This window comes from Lipotes vexillifer, unplaced genomic scaffold (assembly GCF_000442215.2).
Source record: "Lipotes vexillifer unplaced genomic scaffold, Lipotes_vexillifer_v1.1 scaffold858, whole genome shotgun sequence".
NCBI classification, from domain to species: domain Eukaryota; kingdom Metazoa; phylum Chordata; class Mammalia; order Artiodactyla; family Lipotidae; genus Lipotes; species Lipotes vexillifer.
In genome coordinates, this window is record NW_006788467.1 from 536,109 (window position 1) to 558,309 (window position 22,201).

General features: G+C 35.2%; 1 protein-coding gene across 1 annotated transcript in view; it reads left to right on the top strand.

Moving 5' to 3' along the window:
* The window catches only part of MAN1A2 (mannosidase alpha class 1A member 2), a 162,784-nt gene that overhangs the window by 69,312 nt on the left and 71,271 nt on the right, over window positions 1–22,201 (top strand). Inside the window, exons 4-5 of the mRNA XM_007461625.1 lie at window positions 7,271–7,389; window positions 13,194–13,274. Of these exons, the coding sequence (XP_007461687.1) occupies window positions 7,271–7,389; window positions 13,194–13,274 (200 nt within the window). The remainder of the gene's footprint in view (window positions 1–7,270; window positions 7,390–13,193; window positions 13,275–22,201) is intronic.

The following is a 22,201-nucleotide window of genomic DNA, read 5'->3' on the forward strand; positions in this document are numbered from 1 at the left end:
ATTCCTTTGGTTTTGCCTAGTTAGGGCTCAGCCCTGGAGCTTGTGAGTGGGAAGAGGAAACCGTTGATGGACATAAGCTATCACTGGTAATAATTTTTCCAGCAGTGATTAATAGTCACAATGAATTAATTTTACTTAGATATCCTGGAGAATTGAAAGATTTTTGTTAGGAATAGATCTTTTTGCATTTAAAAGAATTTTGATTTGGAACAGAATTTTACTTGATCTTACAATGCTTTTTGAAGTGCACCTTTTATTTTCAGTGTATGTGTGTATGTATAAATTCTTCTTGATATTTATAACTTGCTAATGATTTCTAATATTTTGTTGAGGATTTTGCATTCATATTTTGGGAAAGATACTGTTTTGTATTTTTCTTGAACTATTGTTGTCTTGTTTCAGTATCAGTGTAATATTGGCCTAATAAAATGAGTTTGGAAGTGTTCTCTGCTCTTCACTTTTCTGGAAAAGATGTGTACTGTTGGTTTTATATTTTTCTCAAGTTTTTGATATAATTTGCCAGTGAAACCATCTGCATCTGGAGCTTTTTGTTCTGGGAGGTTTTTTTTTTTTTTTGCAGTACGCGGGCCTGTCACTGTTGTGGCCTCTCCCGTTGCGGAGCACAGACTCCGGACGCGCAGACTCAGAGGCCATGGCTCACGTGCCTAGCCGCTCCGCGGCATGTGGGATCTTCCCGGACTGGGGCATGAACCCTTGTCCCCTGCTTCGGCAGGCGGACTCTCAACCACTGCGCCACCAGGGAAGCCCTCTGGGAGGTTTTTAAACTACAACTTCAGTTTATTTCACATCCTCTATAAGGGCCATTCGGTTTATCTGTTTTACCTTGGGTTAGTTTTGGTAGTTTATGATTTTGAGGAATTGGTCTATTTCATCTAAGCTACTGATTTTGTGTGCATAGAGTTGTTTGGAGTATTATCTTGTTACTTTTTGAATATCTGTGGCAGCTGTAGTTATAACCCTCTTTCATTCCTAATACTGGTAATTTTTCTTTGTTTGTCCTGCTAGAAGCTTATCAATTTTATTGATATTTTCAATAAATTTTTGTTTGTCCTGCTAGAAGTTTATCAATTTTATTGGTATTTTCGAAGAAGCAACTTTTGGTTTCATTGATCTTCTGTATATTTTCTGTATGTTTTCAATTCTTTGATTTCTGCTCTTTGTTATTTCCACTCTTCTGCATGATTTGGGTTTCTTTTGTTCTTTTCTAGTTTCTTGAAATAGAAGCCTAGATTATAGGTTTATAATCCCCTTTTCCAGTGTAAGCATTTAGTGCCATAAATTTTCTGCCAAGTGGTGCTTTAGCTGCATCTGAAAGATTTTGATGTGTTGTGTTTTCATTTTTACTTAATTCATTATGTTTTAAAACTTCCCTTGAGTAAGTTGTTTAGTTGCTAAATGCTTAGAGATTTTTCTTTTCTCTTTTTGTGACTGATTTCTAATTTAGTTCCATTATGGTCAGAGAATATACTTTGTGCGATTATAATTCTTCTAAATTATTTAAGATTTACTTTTTGACCCAGAATATGGCCTGTCTTGGTGAATGTTCCATTGGTGCTTGAATAGAATGTTTATATATGTAGTGACTGTTATTGGGTGTAGAATGTTCTGTTAATGTCAGTTAGATCTCATTGGTTTATGGGGTTGTTCAGGCTTCTTCCGTTCTTGCTGATTTTCTATCAAGTAGTTCTGTCAATTACTGAGAGGGGGTGTTGAAGTTCTCAGCTGAAATATTGGATTTCTTTCTTACTCCTTTCAATTCTGTCAGCTTTTGCTTTATATGTTTTGGGGTACTCTTGTTAGGTGCTTAGACATTTAGGATAATTATATCTCCTTGGTAGGACCACCAAAGCCCTAATACCCAAACCAGACAACGATATTACAATAAAAGGGAACTATCGACCGATGTTCCTCATGAACATGGACACAAAAATCTTTGACCAAATTAGATTTATCTTAGTAAATCTAATTCAGCAATATGTAAAAAGAATAATACCTCATGACCAAATGGGGTTTATCCGAGGAATGTGTAGTTGGTTTAACATTTGGAAATTAGTCAATATAATTGAAGATATTAAGGGACTAAAAGAGGAAAATTTTATGAGCATCTCAGATGCTGAAAAAACATTTAACAACACTTAATATCCATCCATAATAAAAACTCTCAGCAAACTTGGACTGGAAGGGAACTTTTTTAGCCTGATAAAGAGTATTAAAACACACCCACTCACCCACACACACAAGAAAATTCTAGGGAATCAACCAAACAACAGTAAAAAAGTACTAGAGTGAAAACAAATTTAGTAATGAGGCCATATGATACAGGTTTGATATACAAAATAAATTATATTTCTAGATGCTAGCAATAAACAGTTGTAAGTACAATTTAAAAATAATATCATTTGCAGTAGCATAAAAATATGAAGTATATGTGGGTGAATGAAACTATGTGCAAAGTCTGTACACTGAAAACTGTGATTATTGAAAGAAATTTAAAAGGACTTAAAGGAGAGAGATGCCTTTATGAGTTGGAATACTCAGTATTGTTGAAATGTTAGTTCTCTTGAAATCCATATTTAGATTTAAAGCAATTTAAGTAAAAATGACCTTTCCACATAAATTGATAGGCTGATTCTAAAATCTGTATGAAAACACAAAGTATGTACAATAATCAAAATAATTTTTAAAAAAGAACAAAGTTGAAGGATTTACACTACTTGATTCTAAGATTTACTGTAAATCTTCAGTAATGAGGACAGTATGGTTTTAGCATAAAGATAGACATAGAGATCACTGGAAAAGAATAGAAATAGAACTGCACATACAGTTTTTTTTTTTCGCGGTACGCGGGCCTCTCACTGTTGTGGCCTCTCCCGTTGCGGAGCACAGGCTCCGGACGCGCAGGCTCAGTGGCCATGGCTCACGGCCCTAGCCGCTCCGCGGCATGTGGGATCTTCCCGGACCAGGGCACGAACCCGTGTCCCCTGCATCGGCAGGCGGACTCTCAACCACTGCGCCACCAGGGAAGCCCTGCACATACATTTTTAATTGATTTTCAACAAGGGTGCTTTCAGTGGGTTATAGGTAAGTCTTTCCAATAAGTGGTGTTGGGTCAGTTATATATTCATGTAGAAAAATAAAAACCTTGACTCTTCAACATTGTATACAAAAATGAAATGAATCATAGATCTAAACATAAAAACTAAAAGTATAAAACTTCCAATAAAAAATATTTGAGAAAAATCTTTGTGACCGTGAGGTGAGCAAAGAGGTTTTAGAATATAAAAGGAATAAACCATTAAGGAAAAAAAATTGCTAAATTAGACTTCATGAAAATAAAAAATTTCTGCTTTCCAGAAGACATTAAGGAAATGAAAAAGCAAGCCCCAGAATTGGAGAAAATATTTGTGATACATGTATAAGGATGTATTCAGAATATATAAATAATTCACCAGTAATTCACCAAAGAAAGTAAATGAATAGCCAATAAGCACATCAGTCACCAGGGAAATTAAAATTCAAACCACAATGCAAAATCCTACATACCCAGTAGAATGAATAAAATTAAAAAGACCAACAATGTCAAATACTGAGAAGGATGATGGAACAACTAGACCTCTCATACATTGCTGCTGGGAGTATACAGTGGTACACTCTGTAGAGCAGTTTGTCAGTCTCTCATAAAGTTAAACACAAACTTACTATACCCCCCAGCAAGCCTATTCCTAAATATTTCCAGGATGCTCATGAGTGAGATCAGATAATAGTTTTATTTTTTTTTACTAAATTATATTTTTGCATCAATGGTATGCAGAATCTGTTAAGTTGAATTTTAAGCTTTCTTTTCCTATGCTCTATCAGAATTTATGTCGAAGTTATCCTTAAAATTAAAGTAGAATTTATTCTATGAAACTTCTAGAGTGTGATACTTTTATAGTGCGTAGCTCTTTGAAAATTTCTCCATTTCCTGTTTCTTGGTCTGCTTATCTAGATTTTCTATTTCCTTTTTCATAAGTCAAAATAATACCTGTTTTCGTAGAAAAATGTCAGTTCCACTCATTTTCAAATTTATTGGGAAGATATGGCTAAATTAGGGTCTTTTAAAAATAGTTTTCTTAATTTCCTTTGTATCTGCCTTTTAATATACTCTCAATTCCTTTTTTTGTGTTTTTATATTCACATTGACTACTGTTAAAAAATCAGTTGGTCCTAGATTTATTGTATAGTTCTTTTCATAGAACCATCTCTTGAATTTATTATTTTGACAGTTTTCTTTATTCCTAATTCATTTATTTCTTTAGCTTTCCTGATTCTTCTACTTCGTTGCTCAAGTTTATCATTCTTTTTCTTATTAGTAGAACATTTTCATTTGTTCTCATTAAATAGTATACAATTTTGGGCTTCCCTGGTGGCGCAGTTGTTGAGAGTCCGCCTGCCGATGCAGGGGACGCGGGTTCGTGCCCCGGTCCGGGAGGATCCCACGTGCCGCGGAGCGGCTGGGCCCGTGAGCCATGGCCGCTGGGCCTGCGCGTCCGGAGCCTGTGCTCCGCAACGGGAGAGGCCACGGCAGTGAGAGGCCCGCGTACTGCAAAAAAAAAAAAATAGTATACAATTTTTACGTTATGAGTTTTTCTCAGAGAACTGGTTCAGTTGACTCCTATGTTCTCGTAATAAATCTTTATTAATGCTTTATATATTCTTTTGTGTCATATTTTAATTCTTATTTGACCCAAGGGTAGTTTTAGACCCTTTAATTTTTTCCAGTTGAAACCTTGAGTTGTCTAGATAAGCACTCACAGTGATAGCCAGTAATTTCAGTTTTGCCTTTTTCTTCGTTGTGCTGTTTAGCTCGTGGCACAAACCTCTCCTTGTGGAACCAACTAGAATTGGTATAAATATGTGGGTCAGGCCTTTTTCCATTTCAGAGTAGTCAGCACCTTAGAGGAGCATGCACTTACAGAGTTAAATAAATAACTAGAGAACTGAGCATAACTACCTATAAAAATTGAAATAAGAACAAATCAGGGACTCCTAAGGATTTAAAATAAGGATGATATTGGGGACAAAATACAAAAATAAAAAGAGGCACATATTTAATTCAGATGATTATGCAAGAAATAGGGATATATGGGTGACTAAATGGCTTGATAAAATTTTTATTATCTTAATTAAAAGCTGAGGAACAAGAAAAGAAGAGGGAAAGTATGTCTGTAATAACCCAGTTAATATCAACATGAAGGGAACTGAGTGGAGAGAAGACCAAGGGATTTATCAGAGTGTGGTGTAGTACTTGTTTTATTAGTGGGAAGATACACTTCTCGATAAGTTGAAGAAATTATTAGGAGCACATGAATAAGAAAATGTGATGTAGGTTGAGGACAGTCATTATAAGAACAAATTTGTATAGCCTTAAACCATCACAAGAAAACACTATTTATTTAGGAGAAAAAGGAATGGAATTAAAAAGGTAAGAAAAGAAGGAATACTAAATGGAAAATGTGAACCTAGGTAGTGTCGAATGCTGACTCCTAAAATATCACCAAGATAACTTGTTGATAAGACAAAGCTGAGTTTAATGCTTACCATGGTAAGGGAGATCACTACCTCACCAGAGCCATAGTAAGCCTGTCAGATGAGGAAGGACAAAGTTGAGATATATATTGAGATTTTAAGTCTTGTTTAACAAGGGCCTTTCAGTTGGAGAGTTATGGTTGACTATGGCTTGGTTATGATTGGGTAAGGATCATGATATAATAGTTTCAGATTGGTGAGTGGAGAATTTAGAGGCAAGAGGTTTAGAGTTTTAGAGTGTTAGACATCATTTGATACTTTCTGTTAAAGAGTTGATGGATCTTTCAAGAAGTTCCTGGAATGAACAATAACTTATTTTGCAGCTTCTCTCTTTCTGAGCAAGAGTTTCCTGGAAGAGTAAACTCATGTTGATGAAGACAGTGTAACAGTAAAGTCATGTTAATGTAGACAATAAGCTGTGTGGGTGATTTTCATTCTCAGAAGGTAGAAATAATAGTTGAATTCCTGGGGTTAGGGAGGACCCAGCTGCTCCATGTTATCTGTTCTTTTACTACACTACTAGATTTGTCTTGCTAGTATCTTATTCAGGATTTTTGCAGTTGTATTCATTAGGAAGATTGGCCTGTTCTATTTTCTTGTGTTTACAGTATCTGTTTTTGGTATCAGTTAGGCTAGCTTTGTTGAATTAGTTCCTCCCTCCCTGAAACATTTTCTTTTAAGATCAAGATGATCTCTTTCTTGAAGATGGGAAGATCTTACTATTTTGATTTTCTCTGCTCACATTTTGTTTTATGACTTCTTTTAAAATATGTTCTACCTGCTTTTTGATTGTTAAGGACTATTATAGTTTATATTCTATCATGGTTATATAGCCTTGTTATACTTTTGTCATTATTTTAAGTATATTTTTTGCCCTTTCTATGAATTTGTACCAAAAGAGCATGGTTCCTGGTTGCCTTATGACTTAGCTTATCATCTTGAACCACTGTCCCCATTTCTTAAATTAATCCTCTTTATTTTTTTACCCCAATCTATCAGTTAAGTAGATAGATATCTCATTTTCTGACCAGGAAGAAGATTAAGGAGAATTATAATTTTAGTTTTCCTGTATCTTCCTATTAGTTATCAATGTGTCAGGAAATGTTTTAAACAATGTATGTTTAAATGTTTAGGAAACATTTAGGAAAATGTTTTAAACAATGTATATTATCTGTTCTTATGGAAAAGTGAACCATGTTGAGTATTTTTTTTCATTCTTATATTTCTACTTTGATTTACTTTAAAAAAAATTTATTTATTTATTTATTTATATTTTTGGCTACATTGGGTCTTTGTTGCTGCGTGCGGGCTTTCTCTAGTTGCAGCGAGCGGGGGCTACTCTTGGTTTTGGTGTGTGGGCTTCTCATTGCTGTGACTTCTCTTGTTGCAGAGCACAGGCTCTAGGCTCACAGGTGTCAGTAGTTGTGGCACACGGGCCCAGTAGTTGTGGCTCACGGACTCTAGAGTGCAGGCTCAGTAGTTGTGGCACATGGGCTTAGTTGCTCCACGGCATGTGGAATCTTCCCGGACCAGGGCTTGAACCCGTGTCCCCTGCATTGGCAGGCGGATTCTTAACCACTGTGCCACCAGGGAAGTCCTGATTTACTTTTTAAATATAAAAAATTAAAATAGACCTTGTATGAAGGGCATCTTTTTAATGACATTTTCCCCCCATATATAGGAAGTTCACAAATGGGTGCTACTATAGTAGATGCTTTGGATACCCTTTATATTATGGGACTTCATGATGAATTCCGAGATGGGCAAAAATGGATCGAAAACAACCTTGATTTCAGCGTGGTGAGTATACAGTTCATAATTTATTCCATTGACTATGAAAAGACACTGTAACAATAGTTTTGAGTGTTATACTAGCAGTTTAAGGAAATCCTAAGTCCCCTTCTTCTTTTGCAATTGTCAGTTGTTCAATTTTTGCATAAAATAAGCACCCTCTCTCACCATTTTCCTTTTCCTTTTCTTACCCTTATCATTTAAGAGAATGTGTTGCATGTGTTAAGGCAAGAGTTAGGGAGAAAAAGCACATTGAATTAGAAACATCAGGAAACCATAAATTACTTTATAAATATTAAGTGTTTTACTGTTTTTTAAAGAAATAATGATTGGTACAGTTTTTTTAAACATTTTTTTAAAAATCTATTTTATTTTTTAAATTGAAGTACAGTTGATTTACAGTGTTGTGGGTTTGGCACATTTTTGAAGAGCCTTCATAGTTAGGCACATGCTCATCCTTCCAGCATTTTGGCATAGTTGTTAAGTAGTGCTGCTTAGGTTTGAAGCCCAGCACAGCCACAATTCTAGTGCTATTTGGGAAACCTACCTATAAGTAAGTGCTACTTATTCATTCTAAGCCTGTCATAAAATTGCTATCCTATTGCAATATTGTGAGGATTATTTGAAATAATCTGGTACATATATTCAATGTTCAGTAAATGTTAGCAGTTATTTTCATTGTTACCAGTCGTCACCTAAAAGATGTGTGGACTGTTTTGTCATATTCATTTTCATCTTTCATGATATTTTTACTTGCTAGTCCTTCTGACTGTAGTGAGAAGCCACTCCTTATGTGTTTTTCTCTTTGGCAAACTCTGTATCATTCAAACTCTGTATCATTAGCCTTTCCTGATGCTAATTAGACAAAAACTGATTACTTTCTTTTATATTATTGTAACATTTTGGACATAGCTTAGAACAGTTTTTATTATCAGGTTTAGGTTTGGCTGTGAATGACAGAAAATCTAGTATAAAATAGCTTAAACAAGATACATGTTTATTTCTCTTTCATGCAAGTCAAGTACAAAGATAAACAGTTTAGGGCTGGTTTGGGTAGCTCCTTGATGGCCAAGGACCTAGGATCCTTTGTCTTATTATTCTGTCAACTTCAGTATAAAGCTTCAACCTCATGGTACAAGATGATTCCTCAAGATAAGGTGGATAAACCTTCCAGTTGCATAAAGGAGGAAGGGGTAGAGAAAAGATATGTGACTGCTCAGAAGTTGGTTACCCCATTTTTGCTTGTGTATTATTGAGTGAATCTAACTCATGTGGCCCCACCTTACTGTAAAAGGGGATTGAGAGGGCCTCCCTGGTGGCGCGGTGGTTGGGAGTCCGCCTGCCGATGTGGGGGATACGGGTTCGTGCCCCGGTCCGGGAGGGTCCCGCATGCCGCGGAGCGGCTGGGCCCGTGAGCCATGGCCGCTGAGCTTGCGCGTCCGGCAACGGGAGAGGCCACGACAGTGAGAGGCCCACATATGGCAAAAAAAAAAAAAAAAAAAAGGGGATTGAGAAATGCAAGGTTTTTCCCCCTGTATAGTTATGTAGCTCTTAGAGATTTATGTACGTCAGGGTCATGAAGATGTATTCCTGTATTTAATTCTAAATGTTCTAAAGTTCTGCTTTTGCATTTAGGTCTTTAGTCCTTACATAGTTGAGTTTGTGGGTAGGTTAAGATAGGCAACTATCAGTTGATCCTAGCACATTTATTTCTTTACTATTTATACATGCCACATTAGTCATGTATTAGTTATATTACTGTATTCTTTTCTACTGGATTTTCTCTTTATCCCTACCTCAATATTTTAGTAGTCTAAATATTTATTATAGTCTTAACTATTTTTATAAGAAAAGCTTAATATCTGTAGCTGAATCTTGATATCTGATTTTATTCTACTAGGAAATTATCTTAGCGATTCTCAGCTCTTTGTTCTTTTAAGCTCTGGAAAAACTGTGTTGAAATTTTGATGAGGATTGCATTCAATTTATAGATTAATTTGGAGAGAATTGGCATTAGTGAATCTCAAATACTCCTGTTTGTTAACATGGCAGCTTTATTTTGCCTAATAATTTGTTGGTATATCATTGTGTCAGTTGGCTCAATCAAGAACCAGAACGATACAGTTTTTTTTTTTTTTTTTAATTCGGTACGCGGGCCTTTCACTGTTATGGCCTCTCCCGTTGCGGAGCACAGGCTCCGGACGCGCAGGCCCCGCGGCCACAGCTCACGGGCCCAGCCGCTCCGCGGCATGTGGGATCCTCCCAGACCGGGGCACGAACCCGTGTCCCCTGCATCGGCAGGCGGACTCTCAACCACTGCGCCACCAGGGAAGCCCATGTACAGTTTTTTTAATTAGAGGATTTAGTGTTTAGAATCGTTAACCAAGTAATGGGGCACTGAAAAGACAGAGAACATTGTTGTATTACAAGAGGTGGTAACTACAATAAATGGCTGCCATGCCTGGAACTGTGAGAACAATGGGGAGAGGTTGAGATCATTAAAATTTACTAGCTTGGGACTCTGTTTTTGATACCTTAGGAGTTCTTAAAAGGGTTTTCTCAGACCTGGGACTCAGACCTTTGAGGAGGGTATACCTAGTTAGAGCTTGGTATCTCTAAAGGGCACAAGGAGGCTGATTTGGGGAGTGTGTCTGTGGCAGGGGAACTGTAACCTGGAACCAACTGCTACTGCCAGGGTGAAGAACCATGGCTGGTTTGACACTGTCAGAAACTAGAAGTAGACTGGAAGGAATAAGTTCCTTTTTCTTCCTTCAGCTTTGTATGATCTTTGTAGAACCTTCTATCATCAGCAGGGCTTATAAGGAAGCCAGATGCATTTGAAGAGTTCTAGTTTCAGTATACCGAAGTAGAGTGTAGAAGGATGGATTTGAAACTGAGAAAAAATAGCTTAATAATCAGCACAGTCGTTTTCCATTCTTTCACTTTTACCCTTTCTGTGTCATATGTTTTAGCTGTATATTTTACATATAGTGCGTATTTAGATTTTGTTATTTTTATCCAGTCTTGGAGTCTTTTAACTGTTAAGCTTGAAATATTTACATTTAGTATAACATATTTTTAGAGTTGAATCTTCATTGTTTTGCTACCTATATCATTATTATACTTCTCATTTGCCTTTATTTTCTGTCTGTCTTATTTGGATTAAATTACTTCATGTCTCTTTTTCCCTCTACTAGTTTGACTTTATACTTTCCATTTCCATTCATTTTGGGTTTACCATTAAAATTTTAATAGGTATACTTACCAAAGTTTAAAATTAATCATTTTCTCTTTCCTTCTTCTGAAAAACGTAAGGATCTTAGAATGCTTTAATTTAGCTCATCTCCCTCTTGCCTTATGTGTAATTGTTGTCTAGTTCGTCCCAACTTGTATTTGAAACTTCCAAATTAAGTAATGAATAAACAAATAAATATATTTATTGAGTGCCTTCTCTGTGACAGACACTGTTCTAAATCTATGGATACAGGAATGAACAAAACCGAGTCTTATCTCTAGTTTATACTAGTTTCTATTCTAGTTTGAGGAGAAAAGTAGTAAATGCATATTCAAGATATATTGAATATAGCATGTCAGATAGTGATAAGTGCTTACTCTTAAAGAAGAGTAAGTAGGATTGGAGTAAGTGGTGGTGAGAGGTTGCTATTTTATATCCATTGGATATTGAAGGTGACGTTTCTGAGAAGAGACCCAAGGGAAGCCATGTGGATATGAGAGAGCCAAGCTTTCTCCTAATAGATATTATAGCTAAGTAGAGAATTAGAGGTTGATGATTATTTTCTCTTAACCTTTTAAAGATACAGTTCCATTGTCTTCCTCTTTCTGTTATGCTATTGAAAAGTATGCTATCAGTTTAATATTTAAAAGGTAATCTGTCCTTTTTCCCCTCGTTTTAACATTTTCTTTTTTTTGCTTTGTTGTTCTGTAATTCCATTACCATTCTGTATTTAGACTATTCCTTAAAGGACTCATGTTTTATCAGTCTGAGGACTTTTGTTTTCATCAATTTAGGAAGATTCGCAGTCATTTCTCCTGTGAATAATGCCTCTCCCTCAGTCTCTCCCTTCTCTCCCTCTAGAAACTTTTCTTATCTTCTGTCTCTTGTGAGGGAAGGTATGAATTTTACAAATAAGAATTATGTAATATTCAGATGATGATAAGTGTTAATTGGGGAAATAGTACAGAGTAAGGAATATTAGTGATGAAGGATTACTTCACAATTTTATATTGTGTGGTCAGAAAAACTTTCTAAGTGAAATTTGCTCAGAGATCTGCAGGTAAAGTATAAAGACTGACACAGAAGTGAGTTTGACAGTTCTCAAACAGCAGGTAGACCCGCTGGGTAATAAAAAAGTGAGTCAGAGGGACATTGGTAGGAGATGATGTCAGAGAGGTTGTGGGGAATCAGATTATGTTGGGGCTAGTAAGTCATTTTACTGAGTGTAACCGGAAGTCATTGTAAGGTTTTGCACAGAGTAGTAACCTATGCTGACTTTAGATTTAAAAGGTTCACCCCTGTAACTGTATGGTGCTGAATAAGTAGAGTGCTGAGAAGAGGGTAAGGATGAACTCAGGGAAACTGGTTAGATGGTATTATTGTTCTAGTGAGTGGAGAGAGGCCCTCTCCCTCTTTTCCTTCCTCTCTATATTTAGTGAATGTCTACTATGTACCCTGCAGTGTGCTATATATTGGGAATATATGAAGTAGCATAAACCACTTTGCTTTCGAGGATGGGGTAGGATAGCAGTTATGTTATTAAAAAATTACGTTATATTGTGAAAATTCTATATTAGAGAATTATGCTTGTGTTAGCAAATGATGTCTTCTGCCTATGAATGTTGGAAAGACTTCAGGGTAATATATATTTCCTTTCAATTTTTACTTAAAAATTAATTATGAATATTATTTTTCTGTTAGTCAGTTTTGTATATTCTGCGGATTCTTTGGTTATTTTCTTTGCCACTTCTAATTTCTTTCCATGCATTAGAATCTTCTTCAGCAATATCTTTATCCATATCTAAATACAAACCTATAGACTCTATGTGGTAGGGTTATTAATACTGCTATACTTGCGGCAAATTTCCTTCCATTTGTCGTTTGCCTTTTAATTTTGTTCATGATTTTTTTTCTTATAGGTAATTTTCATTATGGGGAAATTCAAGTCCTTCTATCATCATTTGTTATCAATGCTATTGATTTTATGCTTACAAAGTACCTGCTTTCTCAAGGAAGTATAGATATATTGTCACATTTTTTCTACTTTTTTATTTCAGTTTTTACCTAGGAGTCAGTTTTTTCAACATTATTAATTGAAAAATCTATCATCTTGCCATTATTTTTTGGTACCTCCTTTAACATTGATTAAGTTACATACACTAGAAAAACATTTAAAATTCATGAGGAGAGATAGAAGTAAAAATGGACGTTGTAGTGTAGTGATTAGAACAGAAAGGGACCAGTAGAGAGAACACTTCCAAAATTCAAGAAGTAGAGGCTTTCATGAGAGAGAATAGTCAATAGCATCAAATATCTTGATAATTTCACAATAATATGTAAGGCACATGAAAATGGCCCATTGGTTATGGCAATTAGGAAGCTGCTGACAGCAGTAGAGGAGTTTCAGTAACATTAACAAATGGGAGGTGAGATTGCAGTTGCATGAGAAACGAAGACATAGAAAGTGGAAAAAAACATTCTCCCCAGCATGTTTATGAGAAACATATGAAGGATTGAAGATATTTTGAAACCTTTACAGCTTTATGTATATGTGAACATTTTCAATATGTTTTCACAGAATTCAGAGGTGTCTGTGTTTGAAGTCAACATTCGATTTATTGGAGGCCTACTTGCAGCATATTACCTTTCAGGAGAGGAGGTGAGCAAAATCAAGTGATAACGTTGTTTCGGGGAAAGGGTTGTGAATGGAATTTAGTAAAATGAAACATTTCCCTAGCATCATGTCGTCTTTTGATTTTTTTAATGAATTTATTTATTTATTTATTTTTTACTTTTGGCTGTGTTGGGTCTTCGTTGATGCTCGCAGGCTTTCTCTAGTTGCATTGAGCAGGGGCTCCTCTTCGTTGTGGTGCGCGGGCTCCCCATTGTGGTGGCTTCTCTTGTTGCGGAGCACGGGCTCTAGGCATGCGGGCTTCAGTAGTTGCAGCACTTGGGCTCAGTAGTTGTGACTTGCGAGCTCTAGAGCGCAGGCTCAGTAGTTGTGGTGCACAGGCTTAGTTGCTCCGTGGCATGTGGGATCTTCCCGGACCAGGGCTTGAACCCGTGTCCCCCGCATTGGCAGGCGGATTCTTAACCACTGTGCCACCAGGGAAGCCCCATGTCATCTTTTTAAATTGTCCAGTATTGAACTAATCTACAGGTTTGCTGAAATAACTAGATCTACAGGTAGAGCTCTGTTTCTTGGGATTTTTCCATTTTGAGAATCTCAGTGAAACAAATTCATCACAGACCCTAGCATTATATACACTATGTCTCCTCTGTAAGAGTTATCCTTCTCCAGGATTTGCCATTGCAATTAATTACATGGTTGAAACGAAAGTAGAAAATATATTAATAAGATTAGAATTAAGGAATGAATCAGTAAGAATGAATATGGATCCTCCTAAGTCCAAAAATTAATTAATATAACTGCCTATTTAGAAATTGAATGCAATTTATTGCTGTAAGTTAAAACAAAACAAAACAACAACTCTGAATTCTCCTTTATGGACGTCTTGGTGTAATATACACAGACACACTTGAGACTTACGGTGATGGGGAAGTGGGTGTAGGAAATTGCTTTTTACTACTCAGATGGGTTAAAGAGTGGGCTTGGAGAGTGCGAGAAAGAGAAGCTAAAGAAAGAGGTTATAGTCATTTCTGTTTTGTTTTCTGAGAAACTCCTTGGCACATAGATTTAATTGATTTGTTGGTCTAAATGATTGTAAGATAGCTTTGTAAATTTAAGAAAACTCACTTTTTATTATATATATTGTAAAGATGGATTTTTATATTGTCTTCAGTTTTTATTTTTTGTGTTTAACTTTAAAGTGGTCATTTTTAGGATTGTTTTTCCCCTTATGGTTTCTAGATTTTGGTCTATAGAAAGCCTTCCCTATGGCTGTATCATTATAAAACAAATATTTCTGCTTTTCTTCTGGATTTTTATGATTTTATATGCTTATATTTAATTATTTCATCTATCTTTGTGTGCTTTTTTTTTTTCTTTTTTATTTGCGGTACGCGGGCCTCTCACTGTTGTGGCCTCTCCCGTTGCGGAGCACAGGCTCCGGACGCGCAGGCTCAGCGGCCATGGCTCACGGGCCTAGCCGCTCCGCGGCATGTGGGATCTTCCCAGACCGGGGCACGAACCCGTGTCCACTGCATCGGCAGGCGGACTCTCAACCACTGTGCCACCAGGGAAGCCCCTCTTTGTGTGCTTTTGTGTGTAAAGAGTGAGATACCCATGTACGACTTTTTCTGTAGAAGAAATATGTTTGAAGATGATGGTATTTAATATATATTATTAGATAAATAACATTTATCTTAATATATGATTTTACTGTCAGCCTTTACTATGTAATTTGATTGTACCTCCAACCTATCTTTCAATTGTCAGAACACTTCAGTTCCCATTTAATAAAATAAAAGGTTTATACTCTCGCAGAGAGGTTTTCAAACTTCAGTGTGTTTCAGGGTCACATAGCGTGCTTTATAAAAATGAAGATTCCAAGCCCTGCTCACAGGACTGAAATTCAGTTGGTTTGAGGTGGAAACCATTTTTATGGTTTTAATAAAGTACTCCGTGTTAAAGGTGATTTTGGAAATGCTGGTTCTATACTTTGAGAAACTCTGACCTAGCTTATATGAATAAAATCATTGTAAATTAATCGATAGGATTTTTTGGTCAGGTTTATTGAGGTATTATTATATAGAGTAAAATTCACCCACTTTTGTGTATGCTTCTTTGAGTTTTGACAGTGCATACAATCTAGTAAGCACCAGCACAAGTAAGATATAGAAGAATTCTGTCATCCCAGAAAATTCCCTTTTACCATTTTATAGTTACCCTGCATGCTACCACCAGCCTCTGGTAACGACTGATCTGTTTTCTGTTCATACAGTAAGGAGTACTGGCTTCTTTCATGTAGCACAATGCATTTGAGATTTATTCATGTATTTAGTAATTCACTCCTTTTTACTGCTGTATGGTATTCCATTGTGTGGCTCTAACAGTTTATCCATTCACCAGTGGATTGGTTTTTAGTTTTGGAGATTCTGAATAAAGCTGCTATAAATATTTGCATTAGGATTCTGTGGGATCATAAATTTTTATTTCTCTTGGGTAACTATCTAGAAGTGGGATTGCTGGATCAAATGGTAAGTAAACTTTGGAAGAACTCCCCAGACTTTTTCAAATAGTTGCCTTCCATCATGACCAGTACTTGGTATTGAGAGATTCTTTATTATTTTTAGCTATTCTAATAGGTATGTATTAGTATCTCATTGTGGTTTTATTTTACTTTTCTCTAATGATAAACCATGTTGAGCACCTTTTCATGTGCTTATTTGTCATTCATATATCTTCTTTAATTGTTCAGTCTGGCCATCAAATTTTTTTTGTTTTCTCATTTTTGAATGTTGAGAGTTTTTTGTATATTCTGTATATTTTGGACATAGGACTTTTATAACCTATGTGTTTGCAAATATTTTCTCTCTGTCTTTTCAGTGACTTAACAGTATCTTTTGAAGAACTGATGTTGTTACATCTTGAAGTAGTCCAGTTTATCACTTTCATCTTTTATGGTTCATGTGTTTGGTATTTTATTTACAAAGTGTTGCCTAATCCAAGATCACAAAGATTTTCTCTTGTTTTCTTCTAAATGTATTATAGTTTTACTTTACTATACTTTTAAATCTATAATCCATTTTGAGTTAAATTCTATATGCTGTGAGGTAGTGGTTGAGATTCATTTCTTTCCATATGGATATCCAAAAATTCTAGCACCATTCCTTGAAAAGACTAGTCTTTCTCTATTTAATTGACTTTGCACCTTTGTTGAAAGCAATTGACCATATATGAAATCAACTGACCAAATGTGGGTATATTTCTAGACTCTGTTGTTGATCTGTGTGTCCATCCTTTTGCTATTACCACACTGTGTTCATAATTATGGCTTTATGGAATTGAAATCATGGTCTTTATGGTCTCGTTAATCAAGCTGTGTGAGTCCTCCAACTTTGTTCCCCTTCAAAATTGTTTGGCTATTCTAGTTTTATTTTCTATATAAATTATAGAATCAGTTTCCTGATTTCTACAAAATATCTTACTGGGATTTTGATTAGGATTATATTAAGTCTATCAGTAAGTTTAGGGAAAATTGATATCTTCCAGTCCATGAACATAGCATATCTCTTCCTTTATTTAGTTCTTTAATTTTGTTCATTGATGTTTCTAGTTTTTACAGACCTTACACATATTTTGATGGATCTGTACCTATTTCATATTTTTTGATGCTATTAAAAGTGGTACTGTACTGGTGGCGCAGTGGTTGAGAGTCCACCTGCCGATGCAGGGGACACGGGTTCGTGCCCTGGTCCGGAAGGATCCCACATGCTGCGGAGCGGCTGGGCCTGTGAGCCATGGCCGCTGAGCCTGCGCTCCGCAACGGGAGAGCCCACAACAGTGAGAGGCCCGCGTACCGCCAAAAAAAAAAAAAAAGTACATAACATAAAATAATAACATTTACATTGTTGTGCACTATGCAGTTGATTTTTATATTGACCTTGTGGCCTGAGATTATCATAAATTTACTAGTTAATTCTAGTCACTTTTAAATGGATTTTAATAGATTCTTTGGGAATTTCTTTGTAACTAATCATGTCTTCAGTGAACAGAGATGTTTTATTTCTCTATATAGAGAACAGTTTTATTTGTATAGTTCTTTTATTTCTTTTTCTTGCCTTATCACATTGCCCAGAACCTTCACTAAATACAGAGTTAAATGGGAGTGGTGAGAGTGGCATTCTTGCCTGGTTCCTGATATTAGGGGAAGAGCATTTAGTTTTTCACCATTAAGCATAATGTTAGCCATAGGTGTTTTTTTAATTTTTTGTAGATGCCCTTTATCATCTTGAAGAAGTTCCCTGCTGTTCCTATTTGCTGAGGTTTTTAAAATCATGAATGGATGTTGAATGTTGTCAAATGTTTTTATGGCATTTAGTTAGATGATTGTATGGTGTTTCTTCTTTATCTATTGATAATGTGAATTATGCTGGTTGATTTTTGACCATGAAACCAACCTGGCATTTTTGGGAAGAAACCCGACTTGGTCATGGTGTATTATCCTTTTTAAACATTGCTGGGATTGATTTGATAATGTATTGTTGAGAATTTTTTTGTGTCTGTGTTCATATGGGATATTGATCTATAGTTTTAATATCTTTTTGTGTATGTGTGTTTTGTATAAGAGTAATACTGACCTTGTACAATGAGTTTGGAAGTGTTTCTTCTTTTATTCCATTGGAGAAGTTTGTGTATAATTGGTTTTATTTCTTCCTTAAATGTTTGGTAGAATTTCCCAGTGAAGCCACATGGGGTTGGAGTTTTTTGTTTTTGTTTTTCCCACTAAGTTTTAAAATGTATGTATTCAGTTTCTTTGGTAGATATAACACTGTTCAGGTTATTTATTCTTGAGTGGCTTTTGTAGTTTGTGTGGCTTTTGTTGTTTGTGTATTTCAGGGAATTTGTTTACTCTAAATTGTGGACATAAAGTTGTTGGTATTACTTTGTTATTATCCTTTTTATATCTGTAGGGTCTTTAGTAATGTTCCCCATTTCATCTTCTCTTTTGTTGTCAGTCTGGCTACAAGTGTATTAATATTTTTATTTCAAAGAACTAGATTTTGTTTCATTGATTTTTCTCTATTTTTGTGTATTCAGTTTTATTAATTTTTTGCTTTTATCTTTACTTACTTCTTGCTTTGGGGTTAAGTTGCACCCCTCTCTCCATTTCTTTTCCTGTTTTTTTCCAGTTCCTTATGGTTGGAGCTTGTTAGCTCATTAATATGACACCTTTTCTTATTTTATTTTATTGATTTATTTTTATCTTATTTTTTACTGAAGTATAGTTGACTTAACAATATTCTGTTAGTTTCAGATGTATACATAGTAATACAATATTTTCATAGCATATACTCCATACAGAGTTATTTTAAGATATTGTCTGTATTCCCTGTGCTATACATTACATCTTTGTAACTTATTTTTTCCCAGTAGTTTGTAAGCATTAATATCATAGATTTGCTTCTCAGTCTTTCTTTAACTGCATCCTATGAATTTTGCTATGTTATGTTTTTATTTTCCTTTAATTCAAAATATTTTCTAATTTCTCTTCTTCCTTTTTGATTGCTGAGTTATTTAGAAGTATACTGTTTAATTTCCAAATATTTGAGGATTTTCCAGATAGCATTCTGTTATTGGTTTCTAGTTTAATTGTTTAATTGGCAGTGAATAAAGAGCAAATTTATTGAATTTTTTGATATTTGTTTCATGGGCTAGAATATGGTCTATCAAAAAGAATGTATGCTTGAAAAGATGTGTATTCTGCCGTGGTTGGGTTAAAATGTCAATTAGGTCAAGCTAGGTAATAGTTGCTTGATCTTCTGTAGTTTTACTAATTTTCTGTCTACTTGTTCTGTCAAATACTAAGTTGAGGAGTCTTGAAGCCTCCAACTATAATTATGGATTTGTCTGTTTCTCCTTTCAGTCCTATCAGTTTTTACTTTATGTATTTTGGAGATCTCTTCCTAGGTGTGTACACATTTAGGATTGTTCTGTCTTCTTGGTGAATTTGTTTTTCTATTGTTTTAAAATTTTTCTCTATCTCTGTTCATATTCTCTGTTCTTTAGTTTGTCTGATACTGTTATAGTCACTCTGACTTTCTTTCAGGTGGTATTGCATGGTATATCTTTTAATGTACATGATCTACTTTTGAGCCTGTTGAAGGCTTTTTTCTTTTTTAATTGGAGTATAATTGCTTTACAGTGTTGTGTTAGTTTCTGCTGTACAGCAAAGTGAATCAGCTATATGTATACATATATCCCCTCTTTTTTGGATTTCCTTCCCATTTAGGTCACCACAGAACATTGAGTAGAGTTCCCTGTGCTATGCAGCAGGTTCTCATTAGTTATCTATTTTATACATAGTAGTGTATATATGTCAATCCCAATCTCCCAATTCATCCCACCCCATTCCCCCCTTGGTGTCCATACGTTTGTTCTCAACGTCTGTGTCTCTATTTCTGCCTTGCAAACAGGTTCATTTGTACCATTTTTCTAGATTCCATATATGCGTTAATATACGATATTTGTTTTTCTCTTTCTGACTTACTTCACTCTATATGACAGTCTCTCGGTCCATCCTCATCTCTACAAATGACCCAATTTCATTCTTTTTTATGGCTGAGTAATATTCCATTTAATATATGTACTACATCTTCTTTATCCATTCATCTGGCGATGGACATTTATTTAGGTTGCTTCCATGACCTGGCTGTTGTAAATAGTGCTGCAGTGAACATTGGGCTGCATGTGTCTTTTTGAATTATGGTTTTCTCAGGGTATATGTCCAGTAGTGGGATTGCTGGATCATTGTTGAAGGCATTTTGCATCTCTGTTTTGCCTTGATTTTTAAAGTTATTATTTCTAATACTTCATTTGACCTTTACAGTTTTCATTTCTCTGCTAAAATTCCTCATTGTCTTCATGTATGTTTTCCACCTTATCCACTAGGTCTTTTTTAACATAGTAATTATAGTCATTTAAAATTCTTTATGATTATTTCAACCTCATTAAGTCTGATTTGTCACTTGCTTTGTCTCTAGAAAGTGGATTAATTTTTTCTTGCTTTCTTAAGTATTTAATAATTTTTTATTTAATGCAAAATATCCTGTATGGATGAGACAGTGATGACTGAGTTTAATAATTTTTATGCCTGGAATAGCATGATTGTGCTATTAGTGTTAGGAGCTGAGTCAGTTTAGTCTGAGTTGAACCAGGTTTGGGTTTTTTATTGCTAAGGTTACCTACAAAGTACCACTGGCTTCAAATTCCTCTAACACTACCTTGTAATTAGAGTGGGCCTGTTTTGCAGGCAAGTTTTTCTTAATGCTCTTGCTCTACTGTCCACTTTAGGCATTCCCTGTATGCCTGTGCTTCAGAGAGGGTCTCCCTTTACACCCTGTTCCTCTCCCAGCCATGAACTGCTGTTACTTGCTACTCCATGCTTCCTAATATTTACCAGGTTAAACATTAATATGATGTCTTTGAGATAGAGCATTTTTTCATACTTTCATGCCTGTCTGACTATGTAGAGGAAATACTAAATTGTTTGTGTGTAGTTGACTAATTTGCATACCAAAAAGCATATGATTCAAAATTACCTATGAACAGCTTATGAAAGAGAAGTGTCAGCCTCTGCCATTTCATTAGGCTCCTTATCTGAAGGTTGAAGCAAAATGTTGAAATTTTGGTTGCTGTTGTCATAGGAAAACACTAAAATGCTGAAAAAGTATACAATGTTACCAGTATTTCCATTTTTGCAGTTTTAACTCCTCAGACTTCAGGGAGAAATATTTTGAAGTGGAGGGAAGCACGAGTATTTTGGAGCTAGAGGTTTGAGTCTCTATTCTGCCTCTGTTTCATAAAAATATTTGTCAAGCCATTTACCTTCTGTAATTTAAGTTTCCTCATTTATAAAAGAACGAGAGAGTTCACCTGAGAGTTGTTGGGGGGATTAAATTATGTGAAGGTGCCTGATGATATCACCTGACTCAATAGATACTACTTTACTTTTCCTTCCTCTTCCTTTGACTTTTTTTCTGTGTGGTAGGTATACTGTTTCTAACAGCTAGGAAATCCTTCTACTTATTTAAAAATAGATAAGTTAATTTCTTAGGATAGAGTCTACTCTACTAAAAAGTAGAGAGAACATTTTACTTTTCTGACTTTCTCATACAGTCAGATTTCACTGACCATTTTATTTTTCTACTTGATCATTTTACTTTTCTACTTGATCATTTTACATTGAAAGCTCTGATCCATATCTATTCCAGGAAACCAAAAATAAATCCCTGAAATCTGCTAAAAATAAATAAAACACTGAATATAAGATTATTCTAATACTGGATAGCCAATAAATTCCTATGTCTCACATAAGACAGAAAATTAACTATAATTTACAACATGGCAAAGTGCCTTTCTTATATTTAGATAGAGTATAACTAGAATAAACATTTTACATGCATTCAGTGTTCTGGTATGGGGAACCAAATGAGGGTTATATGCCATCCTAACAAAGTGTTCCTCTGCCCTGTGATTTATTAGTATTATAAATGTGAATCTTTGTAATATTTTCTCAGAACAAGGTTATTTATTTTAAATATTCACAAGTTTAAAAATATTGATGATTTATTATGTTTACTTGAGCCTCAAATATATGACATTTCTTTTATAGTATTTTCTCATTTTTTAACAGCTATCAAAGTGGCATCCCTTCCTGAGTAAGATAACAATGTAATTTATGTGGATAAATGCATCTGAAATCTATCAGATAAAATAGAGAAATGGTTATGTAGAGTTTAATACGTTCCACAGAATATAAACACAAAATAAAAGAAACAACAACAGCAAACTTTTTCTTTACTAAAACACAGTTGCGTACTTCATTGCCTGTAGGTAAGACCGTTTCTGAATAAGTTCAGGGATATTTTCTTTTTTACTTTTGGCTGCGTTGGGTCTTCGTT